General features: G+C 44.8%; 2 protein-coding genes across 4 annotated transcripts; one reads left to right on the top strand and one right to left on the bottom strand.

Annotated features, from left to right (window-relative positions):
* Positions 1-640: 640 nt before the first annotated feature.
* zdhhc16a (zDHHC palmitoyltransferase 16a) lies at positions 641-11,803 on the bottom strand. Of its 3 annotated transcripts, none has more exons than XM_080782461.1 (11): positions 11,656-11,803; positions 8,767-9,023; positions 8,007-8,201; positions 7,260-7,348; positions 6,497-6,525; positions 5,605-5,738; positions 3,990-4,073; positions 3,535-3,620; positions 3,077-3,200; positions 2,422-2,492; positions 641-1,415 (listed from the first exon to the last, which is right to left on the bottom strand). In XM_080782461.1, exons 2-11 carry the CDS (start codon positions 9,013-9,015, stop codon positions 1,307-1,309), a joined length of 1,170 nt encoding a protein of 389 aa, XP_080638587.1. In that variant the 5' UTR covers positions 9,016-9,023; positions 11,656-11,803; the 3' UTR covers positions 641-1,306. The 3 variants fall into 3 exon arrangements, with proteins under 3 accessions (XP_080638587.1, XP_080638588.1, XP_080638589.1); XM_080782462.1 differs by having other exon boundaries at positions 8,767-9,020; XM_080782463.1 differs by lacking the exon at positions 3,990-4,073.
* Positions 11,804-12,032: 229 nt separating this feature from the next.
* mettl18 (methyltransferase 18, RPL3 N3-histidine) lies at positions 12,033-16,747 on the top strand. The gene is made up of 4 exons (XM_080782119.1): positions 12,033-12,272; positions 13,873-14,283; positions 15,641-15,739; positions 15,776-16,747. The coding sequence occupies exons 1-4, from the start codon at positions 12,156-12,158 to the stop codon at positions 16,295-16,297; spliced, it is 1,149 nt and encodes a 382-aa protein (XP_080638245.1). The 5' UTR covers positions 12,033-12,155; the 3' UTR covers positions 16,298-16,747.
* Positions 16,748-16,979: the final 232 nt, after the last annotated feature.

Below are 16,979 nucleotides of genomic sequence, written 5' to 3'. Positions count from 1 at the left end.
CAGTACACAGTATGACTTTTAAACAGTGAATAGGAGAACAAGTTGAGAGACTGTGAGGCAGAAGAACCAACAATGGGTCTGAGCACACTTTAGATCCCATGCGCGGACAGAAGAAGCTGTCTTTTGCGACATTTCCGTTTTTTTTTTAACCCATTCTGAACAGGGAACCCATTTTGGTGTTAGCATCATGTTATGCTTTAGCTATTGAAAAATAGCAGCTCTACAAGCTCATAGCGCGCCACTCGGTGGCGCGCTACGAGCTTGTAGGTCTGCTATTTTTTGAAAAATCGAAGAACGACTGACATTTTTAGAATCTAATCTCGGGTCAGAATGGGTTAATCAGACCAGTAGTGTGTGTCCAGTGGAAACCTCGTATGAACCTGATCTCAGGTCAGAATGGGTTAAGACAGCTGGTGGATGGAAAAGAAGCTCCAGCTTCCAGGAAAAGCTTGCCCCAAAGCGGCGTTCTGCCGCGTGGGTGGAGGCTGGAGGCCAGATTCATTTCCATCCACCAGCTGTCTTAAAAAAACAAAAAACGGAAATGACACAAAAGACGGCTTCCTTTGGCCGAGCATTGGAAGTTCAAGTGTGCCCAGGCTGCCTCTCAGTGAGTCCGTTGGATGAAGACGTGATGTCCAACAAGAAAAGAAATAAATTGTGTTCAGTGACCACTGATTATTTGCCGGTCAGTTTAGTGAAATGGTCCAGTCAGTATATATGGTTCATAAAAAAATATGATTGTGTAGCCTGCTACGATGCCGAGTCATGATGTAAGCCCTTTTTCTATTTATTAATGTCACTAGAGGATAATGAATCCCCCTTGAGTCGCAGCAACTCGTATGCAAGGTGGTCGGTCCCCTTCTGTGTCAACCACTTTCAACCTGGCCAAAAATAGCCGATCTACAAGTAAACTTCAGGTAGATCGGCTATTTTCACAGCACGATAACGTCGTACGACGACAAAGTATCAAAAATATGGCTTGAGTGGTTATTAAGGGCCCAGGAGGAGAGGTTGGGTGGGTTCTAGTAGGGACCGGGAGCAGAGCCAACCAAGATACATGGCTGGAAGTATCTATCCCATAAACTACAGCCCCAGGTGGCCTCGTCACAGAGCGTCCATTGGAAGCCCACATCACGTTTCCTCAGTTAAGTGGAGCGGTCCTTACTCCTTCACCACCCGACAAAACACCTTTTGTAGCTGACAAAGATGGTGTTGTTGTCACACGCAGGCTGGACAGGGAGCGTACAGTGCCCTCGTGTGGCTGCTGTGTGTCAGAGCAGTCTGTAGGGGCAAAGAGGGACCGGGGTCACACAGGCATCATGTCCTTTGGCTTTTTGACAGGAAAGATGTCCCAGGTCAGGCCGTCGTTGTACGGCGCGTGCCCAGAGGGTAGCAGGACGCGTGTGAACCAGTGGCTAGAAAGAGAAGCAGAGAGAAGAGACGGTGGTCTGAGTGAAAAACCCCATACAGAGTTACACAGGTCAGGTTCAACGTTAAAGTCTGGAAATCTGGAACTTTCATGTTCTAACTCGAATACTCGATCGTCAAAAAAATGTCTGCAGCTGAGCTAATACATGAAGACTGTTTAAAGCTAGATGGCTGCTTGATAGCTGCAAGCTGTAAACCTAGATGGGGAGCCGGGTCTCCCCCAAGCTGTAAACCTAGCTGTAAACCTAGCTGTAAACCTAGATGGGGAGGCCGGGTCTCCCCCACGAGAGGCCACATTTCTAGCACTCGTCCAAGAGGCAACACCCCACTTGTCCAGGGGATTGCACTTATGACCGTCTCCTCTTACTTAAATAAAACGTCTGGGTTTCCGAGGCTACCTCTTACCCAACACCAGGGTCTAAATGTCTCTGTGGAAGAGTAGGAAGAGTCCACCTCCAACCACTGCAGAATGTACTAGTTTTTTATATTCTATTAACAATTTAACATACTGGTCTACCATACGGACTGGTTATTTTATTCATTCAAATAAGTTCCGGATTCCAGCTTTATACCTGAGAACTATTCTACAAAATGTATTCTAAATCCTGACAGTTTTCTGAAAAACCCTATATTTCTATGTCGGTCTTTCGCAAACATTTTCATGTCAAGGAGTCAAGGAACCCAAAAAATATTATGTAATAGGCCGCCGACCCCCATCTGAAAATATGTTGTTCCAGGGACCCCCTCCCCAGAAGCAAAGATTTGAGTTAAAAACGTTCTGAAAGAATATATTCAAACATTTGGGCCACCTTTTTTTCTTTTTTAATAGCAGACCTACAAGCTCGTAGCACGGCAATTGATGCCGCACTATGAGCTTGTAGATTCAGATCTGCTATTTTTCAATAGTTAAAGTGTAACATAATGCTTAAAACACCAAAAGGGGTTCCCGCCCAGAATGGGTTAAGGTGAGAAGTAAGAAAAGGAAAGGATCACCTTCTCTTTTCCACTCCGAAGAAGACCTTCCAGTTATTCAGTCTGCCGTAGTTGAACGGGTTCCTATACACCTGGAGGAGGAGGAATGCAGCAGTGTTGATTTCCTCGACTAAAACCAAGACCAAAAATGTTCGTCGACTACCTTTTTTCACTGACGAAAACGACATGGAAACTAAATGAAAACTAAGCTACGATGACTAAGACTAGATATACTGACCATTTCATCAACAAATAAAAACTAGACTAAAATGTTAGGAAGGGACTAGTGGACAAGAGATCCAGTATAAATCATTTTACAATTGGTTGCATGCTGAAAATAGCCAATCTACAAGCTCACAACTGTGTGAGCTTGTAGATCGGCTATTTTCAGAAAGTGTAAAAATAGTCATTACAATGGAATCAAAGCCCGCCAAAATACATTTTAGTCGACTAAATCAACTGTAGATTTAGTCGACTAAAACTAGATACTAACACTAAAACATTCCTGGTGACTAAAATGTGACTAAAACTAAGTGAAAACTATTCAAGACTATGACTAAAACTAAAATACAAATTTGCTGCCAAAAACAACCCTGCCCAGCTTGGGGAGCGTTTGTTTCGTTGGCATGCTCACCCTGCCCAGCTTGGGGAGCGTTTGTTTCGTTAGCATGCTCACCCTGCCCAGTTTGGCGAAGCGCTTGGTTTCTTTGTGGTTGATATGTCTCTCGATGCTGGTCTCTCCCCTGGATATGAGAACCGCGTGCCAGAAAGTGAGACCCCCAAGGGCCACACCCACCGTGCTATAAAGACCAATCACATTCGACCTTTCATCAGCAGGCAATTAACCCAAGCATTCCTATTTTAGGCATGTCAAACAAGCGCGACGCATTGTGAGCTTGTAGATCTGCTATTTTCAGCAAGTGTAAAATCAGTCATTACGTCGACGGCATCAAGGCCCGCCAAAAAATAAAAATCAGTCGACTAAATCGACTAAATCAATCGACTAAAATCGCATGACATTTAGTCGACTAAAACTAAAACATTCCAGGTGACTAAAATGTGACAAACTAAAACAAATCAAAACTTGCTGCCAAAAACAACAGTGGTAGAGAGCAGTGCGAGCCGTCTATTTACCTGGTCAGAACCCACATGTAGATGATGCTCTTGTTCATCATCTTCTCCTTGAACGTGTACGTCGATGGAGGCGTCTGATAACTGGTCTTAATGAAACAAACAATTACATATTAATTAGTTAAAATGAGTGTTAAATATAGCTCTATATTTTTGATTGATATAAAGTGTTAGACAGAGGTCTCCTGACTCCTGCACCCATTTTGGACTGATGGCGATTTAAAAAAAAAAAGGCTTTTAAATTTAAGTTTTCTGAAAAACCCATGTTTCTATATGTCAGTGGTGCTCAATTTATTATTATTTTTTAAATTATTATTCTCATTATCCCTTTGTGACTCCAGCACCTCACTGAGCAGTGTTTTATTTTTATTTTTTTACATTTTTGTAAAATAATAACATTTTTGACACCCGACAGAAACGATTGGTGCCTTTCGTGAGCAGCTGTGGTGGTACCGTACCTGTCCAGCAGGGAGCAGGCCAATGAGGACTCCCATCCCAGTTACCGGCACTCCTGGTTTTTCCACATCCATGTGTTTAAAGCGCTGGAAGAACAAAGCCCCGGAAGAGACGAACACACCCACAGTGTTACAGAGACACAGACGTGCAGGTTAGCAAAGCAAGCAAGCCAAGGTAGGGCACAAGTTAACCCATTCTGACCTGAGATCAGATTCATACGAGGTTTCCACTGGGACACACGCTGGTCTGATTAACCCATTCTGACCCGAGATCAGATTCAAAAAATGGCAGTCGCTCTTCGATTTTTCAAAAATAGCAGACCTACAAGCTCGTAGCGCGCCACTCGGTGGCGCGCTATGAGCTTGTAGATCTGCTATTTTTCAATAGCTGAAGCATAACATGATGCCAACACCAACATGGGTTCCCGTTCAGAATGGGTTAAATAAATAAATACTGTACTGTACTGTACTGCAGGGGTGCCAACATTGGGCACCCGTGTTCAAAAATAAGTCGTAATCGACTGAATAAACATAATTCGATAGTTGCAGCCCTACTATTTGTACTCGCAGGCACAGGAAACACATAATATCGTCACTGTCGGGTAGAAACCTTGCATCTACAAATTTCCCATTTTTTTTCGCACAACAGCAGTGAAAGTATAGCAGAACTTGGATCTGCCATCTTCACTATTTCTGAAGACTTTCATTACATTTTCCTGAAGAATAACGTTTTTTTGGTCATACAAGGTTTACACCCGACGGCGAGTACGTTTGAGCAGGCACAAGAGACAAACAGACAGACAGAACGATGAAGGCCTGTTCATAGTCCACTTTTAGCTGTTCACAAGTACAAACAGAGAGATGTGTTGCAGCGTGAGAGGTGAGGTGACCACCGCAGAGTGACGTCATGTTGTAGTCTTGCACCTAAACCTGGACTACGAATAGGCCTTCAGGCAGCATTGTGGTGTGAGGGTGACAGAACGATGAAGGCCTATTCAGAGTCCACTTTTAGCTGTTCACAAGTAAAAACAGAGAGATGTGTTGCAGCGTGAGAGGTGAGGTGACCACCGCAGAGTGACGTCATGTTGTAGTCTTGCACCTAAACCTGGACTACGAATAGGCCTTCAGGCAGCATTGTGGTGTGAGGGTGACAGTGTGAGGGTGACAGAACGATGAAGGCCTATTCAGAGTCCACTTCTAGCTGTTCACAAGTAAAAACAGAGATGTGTTGAGCGGTGAGGTGACCACCGCAGAGTGACGTCATGTTGTAGTCTTGCACCTAAACCTGGACTACGAATAGGCCTTCAGGCAGCATTGTGGTGTGAGGGTGACAGTGTGAGGGTGACAGAACGATGAAGGCCTATTCAGAGTCCACTTTTAGTTGTTCACAAGTAAAAACAGAGATGTGTTGAGCGGTGAGGTGACCACCGCAGAGTGACGTCATGTTGTAGTCTTGCACCTAAACCTGGACTACGAATAGGCCTTCAGGCAGCATTGTGGTGTGAGGGTGACAGTGTGAGGGTGACAGACGTGAGGGTGACAGTGTGAGGGTGACAGACGTGAGGGTGACAGTGTGACGGTGACAGACGTGAGGGTGAGTGTGACGGACGGTTCTTACCTCCAGCGCGTGGTAGGCGTCTAAGAACAGGTTCCTGCCGCTGATGCTGGTCCAAATGCAGCCCAGGGTCATGAACAGGCAGAAGGAGAAGAAGTAGCGGTGGTTGAAATGGCCCACGCAGTTGTTCAACCACGCTGGTGGGGTGGGGTTGAGATTAAAGAAAACCACACCAATACATCATAATGTATTTATTATTATTACATTATTAATTTAAACTGCAGTGGATGGAGGTGGGTCTCCCTACTCTTCCTATGAGACATTTAGGGCTCCATTTTCGTCACCGCTAATTAAACCCCTTATCCTTAAACTTCTTTGCCTTTTTTTCTTTTTTACTATTTTTTTGAAAAACCTTTTTTAATAGTTCAACTAGCCAATCTACATTGACACGTTGTGAGCTAGCTTGTAGACTGGCCATTTTAACTATTCAAAAATGTTTTGCAAAATAGTAAAAAAAAAAAGGCAAATAAGTTTAGGGATAAGGGGTTTAGCGGTGAGCCCGTAGTCCTGTGTGGGATAAGACTACTGGTCAACAAGCAGTACTCTCTCCTAGAGGGAATCCCTTCTCGTCTGGGAGAGAGTTTGTTCCCGGGAGTCCCAGGTTTGAATCCCGGGTAGGAAAGAAACATACAGAGATTTTTTTTAACCCATTTTGACCTGAGATCAGATTCTAAAAATGTCTTCTACATCCTGACAGTTTTCTGAAAAAGCCATGTTTCTATGTCAGTCGTTCTTCGATTAAAAAAAAATAGCAGACCTACAAGCTCGCAGATGAGCTTGTAGATCTGCTATTTTTCAATAGCTAAAGCATAACCTAATGCTAACACCAAAAGGGGTTCCCGCCCTTAAACAACTAGAAATTAGTAACCTGGTCAAGAATACAAACAAAGGATACGACAGTGATGGTCCATTTTCAGGATGCACCTGTAAAGTTCAAAAAGGTGTATTTGTTGAGTTAACAGTCTGTGTAGGTCAGTGGTTCCCAAAGTGGGGTCCGGGGACCCCTAGAGGTCCTTGAGGGAGTTCTACGGGGTCCCCAGCTAAATCATAGTTAGGAACCAAGTGATTTCTTTATTAGGAAAAAGACCCCTGGAGATGTAGAGATGTTGTCAGGACAAAACACTAAATATTGCAAACCTTGAAAACCTTACAACCTCATTACGGCATTGAATCCAATAATATACTGTAACACATTATGAAAATACTATGTCCTATACAGTGAGTGCAAAAAATAAAATAATGATAATAGTAATACAGAATAAACATGGTGATATAATGGCATATTTACCGAAAGCAAGAACATAAAGGTGGACCCTTATGGGTCTGTAACTCTACTAAAGAGTGTACAAATGGAACCAAATTTGGTTCCATTTGTACACTTTCAGAGTTACATTAAGTTAGATTTTACAATATGTATTGGGGGTCCCAGAGATGATAAATGCCATTACATAGGGAGCCGTAGCCTAAATCAGGTCAAACCGGGTGGCCTAGAGCCGTAAATATCTTCTCATATACAGTATGTCGGTCCCTGGCATGTATTTTCTGGGGGGGGGGGGGGGGGGGGGCCGCAGGCTAATGAGTGTAATTTTGGGGGTCCTTGACATGATAAAGTTTGGGGACCACTGGCGTACTGTAGGTACAGTATTCAACCAACTCGCCTGTTGCAGATGCCACAGTGGTGCGTCCGGGCTGGCTTAGGAAGGATGCACTTCTTGCAGACGGAGACAAATGGAATGTCATTTTTAACCTGCAAGAAAGAATCTAGTGAGCACGCTGACATTGCAAAGTTATATTTTCACCTACAAATGTATTGATTTTTAACAAGTTTTTATAGAAGTTTAAAAGAATACCAAATATTAGCAGATCTACACGCTCACAACACATTGCGTTGTGAGTTTGTATATTAGCCATTGTCGAGTGACACTGAGTCACACCATTGCACGGCAAATTCAGACCTGATTTTGTTGATTGTAAATTTAAATTATTTCACTGATTCGTTAATATACAATGAAAAATAACCACTACAATCAATCAAAAAAGTTAATCGATAGAATAATCGCGAACAAGATTATCAATAGTTTGCATCTCTATATTATCCCATTCTGAACAGGGACCCCTTTTGGTGTTTTTAAGCATTATGTTATACTTTAGCTATTGGAAAAATAGCAGATCTACAAGCTCATAGTGCAGCACCGAGTGCCGTGCTACGAGCCTGTAGGGCAGCCCGGGGACAGTATAAATATTATATTATAATAGTGCTGGCCCCTTACTGTAGGAGGGGTTCCTGGGGACAGTATAATATAATAGTGCGGTCCCCTTACTGTAGGAGGGGTTCCCGGGGACAGTATTAATATAATAGTGCGGTCCCCTTACTGTAGGAGGGGACAGTATAAATATCCCCTTACCGTAGGAGGGCTTCCCGGGGACGTCACGGTGGCTTTGTAATAGTGGAAGGCGATCATGACGAGGTTCCAGTGTCCGTAGCAGACATGCCACGCTATCCAGGCCGGGGAGTAGGTGTGGATGACCATCGGCAGCAGGATGGTGTAGGCGATCAGCACGATGGAGCTGGTCAGAACCACGACCAGGAACACAAACACCTTGGGAGACGAGGAGAAAGGATCAGAACACGATGGAGCTGGTCAGAACCACTACCAGGACCACAAACACCTGGGAGACCAGGGGAAAGGGATCAGAACATCACGCTGTCGTTGGCACAGCATTGCACACACACTATTTACACAGATGCATTATTAACCCATTTTGGACTGAGGTCGATTAAAAAGAAAAGGCTTCTAAATCCATCCAACATTTTTCTGAAAACCTACATGTTTCTATGTCAGTGACAGTGGTGCTCAACCTTTTTCATGTCAAGGACCCCCAGAATTATCTCTATTGGGACACGGACCCCCATCTCAAAATATGTAGTTCCAGGGACCCCCCCCCCCCCCCCCAGAAGCCAATATTTTAGTTTAAAATGTTCGCGCTGAAATATAATATTCAAAGATTTGTGCCACATTTTCACGACTTTTCAAAAATAGCAGACCTACAAGCTCGTAGCGCGCCACTATGAGCTTGTAGATCTGCCATTTATCAATAGCTAAATTATAACGATGTTTAAAACAACCAAAAGGGGTTCCCCAACACCCACACCCTCTCTCTTACCGCCCCAAACCAGCGCGTGATGTGATCGACGGTCCAGAACACCGGCTCGAAGACGGAGTCGAAGACGACGTCTGAGTCGGTGAGGGTGTTGAAGGTGAGGGACCGGCCCAGCAGCCTCAGGTAGTCCCCCAGCTCTCTGACACACCGGGGCAGCCTGCTGCTGCTGCTGCTGCGCCCTCTCCTGGTGCAGGAGCGCAGGCGCAGGCAGCGCAGCACGGGAAGCACCGAGCCGGGGCACCAGCACCGCATCCCGCCTTCTGAAACATAGTATAAACACACAGAACATAAATATAGTATACACACACACAGAACATAGCGTCGGGATGCAGAACCGGAGGAATCAGAAGGAGAAGGAGCCGGGTCCAAGAGATCACATTTGGAACCGTTTCAGTGTAGCAGAGCGGCTCAGAGCCTCTGCCTCCTGATGGCCTCAAAATAGGTCTAATATCTCCCCCCGGTCCCTTTGGTCTAGTGGTTAAGATGTTGGACTTTCATGCGGGAGGTCCCGAGTTCGAATCCCGGGCGTTACATTGGTGCAGTGACCCGGATGGGGGTTTCCCCGTGGGAGGGAGGAGGTCAAAAGGGAGGCGAGTGTAGCAGAGTGGCTCAGAGAATCAGCCTGATTCAGTCCAGACAGGGATATCCCTTTGGTCTAGTGGTTAAGATGTTGGACTTTCACGTGGGAGGCCACGAGTTCGAATCCCGGGCGTTAACATCAGGAACCGGTTTTTATCACACTGCCAGAGGAGGTGCTGTTTGAACTTCACGTCTACTATACAATTACAATACTGGCGGTTCTCAAACCTTTATGGACCATTAACCAGAACACTGAGATCCATTCTTTTTTGGTAATGGCAGATTCGTCTGGTTTCCGCGGAAACTTCTTTGCGCTCCTTCATTTTTCTTGAGCGCGTCCGTCCACGCATGTTATTGTGGGACCGGGTCATCCTTAAGTTGTGACCGCTGCCCGTGTGTTGGTTCCCACAGAACCGATCTGCTGGCTGGCCGTTCTTGATGTCTTCGGCAGTGTCCTAATGCTAGTCTAATTCGCCAGCTATAGGCTGCTATTTTCTCCAACATGGATTATATATGGATCAAATAAAAGGAGTACTGTATTTTGCCAGGGTTACTTTTTTCTGTATTTATTCACCCAGTAGATGGCTGCTCAGATAAATACTTAGTTGGTATCATCCGATTATGCAGGCAAAATGCTAACCTGACGGATAATCGGATATATATATATATATATATATATATATATATATATATATGTGTACTGTAGCCTATATCAATTAGGTTCAGCCCTTGTTATATACTGTACGCCACCCACTATGTTATGCGTGCAGTCATTATGTAAGCTTATGGAAACTGATGTTGAAAGATGTAATGAAATGGAGATCGAGCCTCCATGAAGGGTAAACTGTGCAAAACGTATGCAGTATGCCATGCATGCTAGCAGCAGCAATCCCATTCCATTTCATCACACATACTGCACAGGCACACCTGAGCTTCCATGCGCGGCCAAAAGCCGCTGTCTGTCTGCCGCCGTCTCTTCCTGGTTTTTAGACAGAAATGAAGCTCCACCCATACGGCAGAATGCCGCTGCATGGGGCAAGCTTTTCCCGGGAATCTGGCCACCCATGCGGCAATCTTCCGTGTGGGTGGAGCTTAGTTTCCATCCACCAGCCGTCTTAAAAACCCGGAAGAGGACGCCGGCGGACAGCGGCTTTTGGCCGCGCATGGAATCCTAGGTGTGCTCACTGCTTACACACCCATACAGGTAGTAGTGGTCCAATCGGCAGAACGGGCCATCTTGCTCTCCTACATTCCAGCCTGCTGAATGTCTGAGGCACAGGGTGGAGTCTGTCTGCCAATCATAAAGGAAGTTGGTAGTATATTCAGCCCCATGGTCATTATATTCACAGATAAGATTGATCTCCAGGGATCTGTATTGATCCCCATGGAGAAATGCATGTGTCATATTTTAGGCAGCAACAGCACAGTGACAGACTACGGGCGGCGGTGGCTCAGGGGTAGAGTGGCCGGATGGTAAGCGCAAGGTTGCCAGTTCGAACCCTGTGGGCTCCCCCAGAGTTGGTGTCGGAACTTTCGGAAGTGTCCTTGAGCAAGACTCTCCTGATGTGCTGGTTGGTGCCTTGCATGGTTTCCGCCGCCATCGGTTGAATGTAATGCACAATCTATTTAAAGCACCTTGGATAAAGGCACTATATAAATACAGCAAGTAAGTCTACACTACCGCCAATGAAAAACTGATTATTTCTGACAAGACATCTGCACTTGGTCTCTGAATGAGTAGGTCAACGTAATACAGGATATAAAGCCAATATAAGACTTAATAAATATGTACAGTCACGTTGACTGTACATAATTATTAAGTCTGTTGACACTGTTGACTGAGTCAACAGCGAGCATCTCATCTGGGTGATATGGACCAGGCACGATCAGTGGTTATAGCAATGCCCAGTGGATATGAAAGAATAGAAGCAGTCAAACAAGGATAATTAATATTGGTAAAATAACTTAAATAAGACACTGTTAGTACAGCAGCAGTATATATATATCCTTCACACAGCATCTGTCAAGGAGGTTCTTCTCATCCTTACTAACTACTGTAACTGTACACGTCACGGGAGATGATTACTAAAATGAACATCTATTTATCAACAGACAACACATCGTAGCCTACGTCAGCTCAGCCTGCACTATAGTCTCAATCCTTCCAAATCCCCCATTGTTGAGGGAATTATGTTTCCCCCACTGAAATAAATCTGTACCGCTGGACGCAGAGCCCTGCGAGCCCCTCCATCGTCCAAAAAAACCCAACGAAACGTTCCATATTATTTAATATTTCACATGAATAATACTCACTGATCTATAGACCGTAGTGCACAGCGAGGAGTCCAGGAGAGTGGAGACACACCCTGGTCACATCATGGTCAAACACAAGGTGAAAATCTGATTTATTCAGGCATGTTGAGAAGGAAACAAATAATACACCCGAAAGCAGCGGCAGCCCTGACAGTAAAATCCTCTCAACTCCTTATTGATGCGCATGCGCTCCGTTCTGGCGAAAGGCTTCATGGGAAACAGAGTCAGGAAATGGAATGTTTCCCCAACAACAAAACACACTATCACTGCAGCAGCGCAGCTACAACAAATAATAATAACATATATAGATGTTTATGCATTTATTATTACATTTTTTTGTAAACATCCGACATGCCAGAAGGTGATTCCATTGGAAATCATTCATAGATAGGATATTGGGAGTTGTAGTTCCTCCACTCCACTCGCCCCACACGTGTGTTGAACACGGATTTCAGCTGTAGAGTTATTATAATTTTTTGCATGTCTTTCTTTTATCAATCATGTCATTTAGTTTCAACTTTGATGTGCACGCACGTGCCGAAGATGCGGCTGATGTCGACGCTGGGGATGTAGTTCAAATTAGTGCAAATGTGGACAATTCAACAACTAAACATGATGTGAGTATGAATGAACGTATTTGCCGAGAGTTGTTGCTTGACTTGGAAAGCGACACCTTCGTCTGATAAAGTATACTTCATACGTTTTTTAAACTTAAACCTTTACTGTATTTATGCATATTCTTCTACACAGCTACAGTATAAAGCCTATATCGGTGCAGCTATGGCTAAGGCTAAGTGTGTCACTGTGTAGCACCTCCATAGCCCAAAATGTGAATCGATGTCAGAATCGATACATATAGGCTACATCTACACGAGGGTTCATTTTTTGGGGGCTAGCACCTCGACACCAATCTGAGAGATTATGATCTTCACTAATGCACTTGCCCAGTGTAGTGGCTGCCAAAAGTGCCAATTATTATAGCACTTTACTTGTCTTTTTGGACATGGACATTTCAATTTGTTGAAAGTGAACAGTCTGTGGGTAGGCTCAGGCTGCTAAGGAAGGATACAGGACAAGTGGGCACCTCAATATAAAATGTTCTATTTTGTCCAAATTATTAAAATATATATAATGTATATGATGTGAAGTTGAACATGATCAACATCAGACTTAGTTTTATCTTTCAACTTCTGAAATGACTCGTTATACACGATATTGGACCATAATTGTCGAATGTTTAAGCATGTTCCAATCATGTATACTTACTTACTTAAGATCATTCTTCAAAAAAAATTAGCTCATTTCTGAGATGGTATGTAGGAGTGGGTGGCGAGCTTGTAGGTTTGCTATTTTTGAAAAATCGTTAAAATGTGTCGCAAATCATTGAATATAATATTTCAGAGCGAACATTTTTAACTAAAATATGTAGTCCTTGGAACTACATATTTTCAGATGGGGGTCCGTGTGGCCCAATAGAGATCATTCTGGGCGTCCTTGACATGAAAAAGGTTGAGCACCAATGACATTTGAGTTTAATATGAACTTGTTTCTTTTCTGAAAACAAAATAAAATTGCATTTTTAGGTCAGGATACCAATTTTATCCAATCAGGAGAGAGACGGATATAGAATAAACAAGTGAAATTGGACGCTGTAAAACTGAATCTGATAAATGGGTACTCTCTTCTGCCAGACTGACGGGGAGATCCCTTTATTGTCAGTCTTGTGAGGCACAAAATAATTTCTGATGGTGGAGGCCTTTTGAAATGAAGAAGTTTGAGCTTCACTGCTCTAATCTAACCCATTCTGAGCGGGAACCCCTTTTGGTGATTTAACCATTATTTTAAACTGTATCTATTGAAAAATTGCAGATCTACAAGGGTCTGCTATTTTTGAAAAATCGTGAAAATGTGGCGCAAATATTTGAATACCGTAAATATATTCTTTCAGTGTGAACGTTTTTAACTCAAATCTTTGCTTCTGAGGGGGTCCCTGGAACAACATATTTTCAGATGGGGGGGTCAGCGGCCAACTACATATTATTTTGGGGGTCCTTGACGTGAAAAAACTGAAAATGTTTGAGAACGACTGACATTAGAAACATGAGGGTTTTTCAGAAAACTGTCAGGATTTAGAAGACATTTGTAGAATCGTCCTCGGGTCTAAATGGGCTAATCATGTCTGTCCTCCTGTGTCTGTGTCTTTTTCCAAATGTCCAGACAACAACAGACGGCAAACCCGCAGAGCCGCCGCCCCCCAAAGAGGCCAGAGAGCACCGTCCGCCGTCGGACCCCGGCTCCCTGCTGGAGGACGCCGTGTCGGAGACGGTGCGCGTGGGCGCTCTGCCTCCCCTCCACTTCCTGAACGAGACGGTGCTGGAGAGGACCGCCCCGGAGAGGGAGGACCGGGAGAACATTCTGTCTCGCTGCGGCGCCGCCCAGCGGTCCGACCTCATCTCGGGCGTGTACGAGGGAGGCCTGCGGGTGTGGGAGTGCACCTACGACCTCCTGGAGCTGCTGGAGAGGGACGGAGAGACGTTCGGAGGGAAGGCGGTCTTGGACCTGGGCTGCGGAGCGGCACTGCTGGGGATTCTGGCTCTGAAGAGAGGAGCCGGTCAGGTCCACTTCCAGGTAGGCCTGCCTGGCTGCAGCTGGCCATTATGTTCTTATTAGCCATTATTACTCTTTAGATTAATCAAATAATTAACCCATTTAGACCTGAGAACGATTCTATGAATCTCTTCTAAATCCTGACAGTTTTCTGAAAACCCCCCATGTTTCTATGTCAGTCGTTCTCAAACATTTTCATGTCAAGGACCCCCAAAAATATATGTAATTCGCCGCCGACCCCCCCATCTGAAAATGTGTTGTATCCAGGGACCCCCCAGAAGCAAAGAGAGGCCTATGAGTTAAAAACGTTTGCTCTGAAAGAATATATATTCATATTCAAAGATTTGTGCTGCATTTTCACGATTAAAAAAAAAATAGCAGACCTACATGCTCTGCTATTTTTCAACAGCTAACGTACAACATAATGCTTAAAACACCAAAAGGCAATCTTTTAATTTTATTTATTTTTTATAAACAAATCGACCTGGCAAACTTATATTACGACCGTTAAATCGATTAGTCTGATGGAAAACGTAATCCCTATTTCTTACCTACTGCTTTGTTGTGCAACAGTGTCGCACCAAAATAGCCAATCTAAAAGCTCACAACGCATTGTGAACTTGTGAACGCATTGCCGAGCCATGAGGCCCATGGGGCAGGAGCCTATCCCCTGTTTCTGTTGTGTTAGGGTCGCAGTTGGATGTACAAGTACACCCCCTGACGCTAGTATGTTGCAGGGAATTTTTGTTTTTATATATAGTTTTTAATGGGGACAGTTAAGCAGCACATCTGACAGGAAAATCTCTGCACATAGTCACCCATTTTTATTTTTATATTTTTTTAAACATCACAAAGCATCACAGAAACACAAACATAAAGAAACGTACACATAAAAAACACTACACACTGTACACAGAGTATTGCACACTTGTGAGAGAGGAAATCCACAGTCTGCTATATTTGGGTCACACCGAGCAGTCTAATCCAGGGAGGTATGAATATTGAAGTATTCTATAAGGGGTCTCCATGCCTTAGTGAAGCCTGTTGCTGGGAATTAGCCCAATCCAACCCTTGATGCTGAGTGCCAAGCAGCAGGAATTAGCCCAATCCAACCCTTGATGCTGAGTGCCAAGCAGCAGGAATTAGCCCAATACAACCCTTGATGCTGAGTGCCAAGCAGCATGAAATTCACTGTGTTCCATTATTGAGAGTATTTGGTATGATGACCCGGCCGGGGATCGAACCCCGACCTCCCAGTCCCAAGTCGTCGTCCCCCCACCCCCACACCCCCCAAATCAATCGCATCGCTTAGCGATTCTTTTTGAAATAATGGATTAAATCATCAAGTTCAAATGACTGTTGCAACCTCTACTTCCAGGATTACAACAGCACAGTCATCGACCAACTCACTGTGCCCAACGTACTGCTGAACTGTGAGGAGGAAGAGGAGGAGGAGGAGGAGGAGGAGGAGGAGGAGGAAGAGGAGGAGGAAGAGGAAGAGGAGGAGGAGGAGGATGATGTGTTGCGTGAAGAAGAGGAAGAGGAAGAAGAAGTAGAGGACAAGGGGAAAGGGAAGAGGGTGAAAGAAGATGAAAGTCCAAAAGAGACGAGAGCCAAGAAACGGGAGGCAGAGGACGGCGGGCCAGCACTTAAGAAACGAGCCCTCGACGACCCCTCCCAGCATGCGTCAGTGGCCAGGTGTCGCTTCTTCTCCGGTGACTGGAGCACGTTCCTCGCGCTGCTTCTGAAGGAGGAGCCGTCGCCCAGATACGACATTATATTCACCTCGGAGACCATATACAACGCCGCGTACTACCCCGCCCTCCACGACACCCTCCACAGACTGCTGGCGCCCGGTGGGCGGGTCTACCTGGCCACCAAGGCCCACTACTTCGGGGTGGGGGGTGGGCTCCACCTGTTTGAGGCGTTCGTGGAGCAGAGGGGCGTTTTCGCCTTGGATCGTCTGTGGGATACGAACGAGGGGCTTCAGAGGCACGTGGTTGCCCTGCGTTTCAAAAAGACAAAGACCTCTTGAGTTTGAGAACTGTATAGCGAGACTTTTTTACTGTACAGCCAATATGTGCCTTCAATTTAACACGTTTTCACCTTTTGCAATGAAGGTTTTTTTTTACTCCCATCGCACAAAGGTGTGCCATCAGCTAATTAGCTTGTACGTCAGCTCTGTTTGACAAGTGACACCGTCTTACTACAGACTATAAAGGCCTCAGCCTGCTTCCATAACATGGCATGCTGTATGTCGTCTCTCTCACTGTCCACAACTGTTACTTTTCAGGATTCAAATTAAATGTATGACAAAAGTAGCAGATCTACAAGCTTAAAATGTGTTGTGTCATGCCGCTGTTGCCGCATTGCCAACTTATGGATCTGCTACTTTTGATGCTGATGCTGTAGTATGATCAAGTATTCATCTACTAAAAATATACACAAATAAATTAATACGGATCTAAGACCTTCTGCCCTGGTTTCTGCCCTACAGCGACGATATGCTAGTTTGACTGTGCTCCCAGTCTCAGATGATGATAATCCTAAATGCATACAATACTAGTGAAAACACTGCACAGTGCACACTGGATCATAACCTGACTCTGCCAGATGGCGGCAGTATTGAGTTCACACGTTCCCTCCTCCTGCCTGCATCTGGGCTCTCTCAAGCAGAAACGATGAACTGGAAGCAGCAGGACAACGATCTGATATCT

This window comes from Protomyctophum bolini (genome assembly GCF_963924005.1).
Source record: "Protomyctophum bolini genome assembly, chromosome: 14".
NCBI classification, from domain to species: domain Eukaryota; kingdom Metazoa; phylum Chordata; class Actinopteri; order Myctophiformes; family Myctophidae; genus Protomyctophum; species Protomyctophum bolini.
The sequence above is the reverse complement of the archived record's forward strand: the minus strand, read 5'-3'. Positions and strand labels throughout refer to the sequence as shown.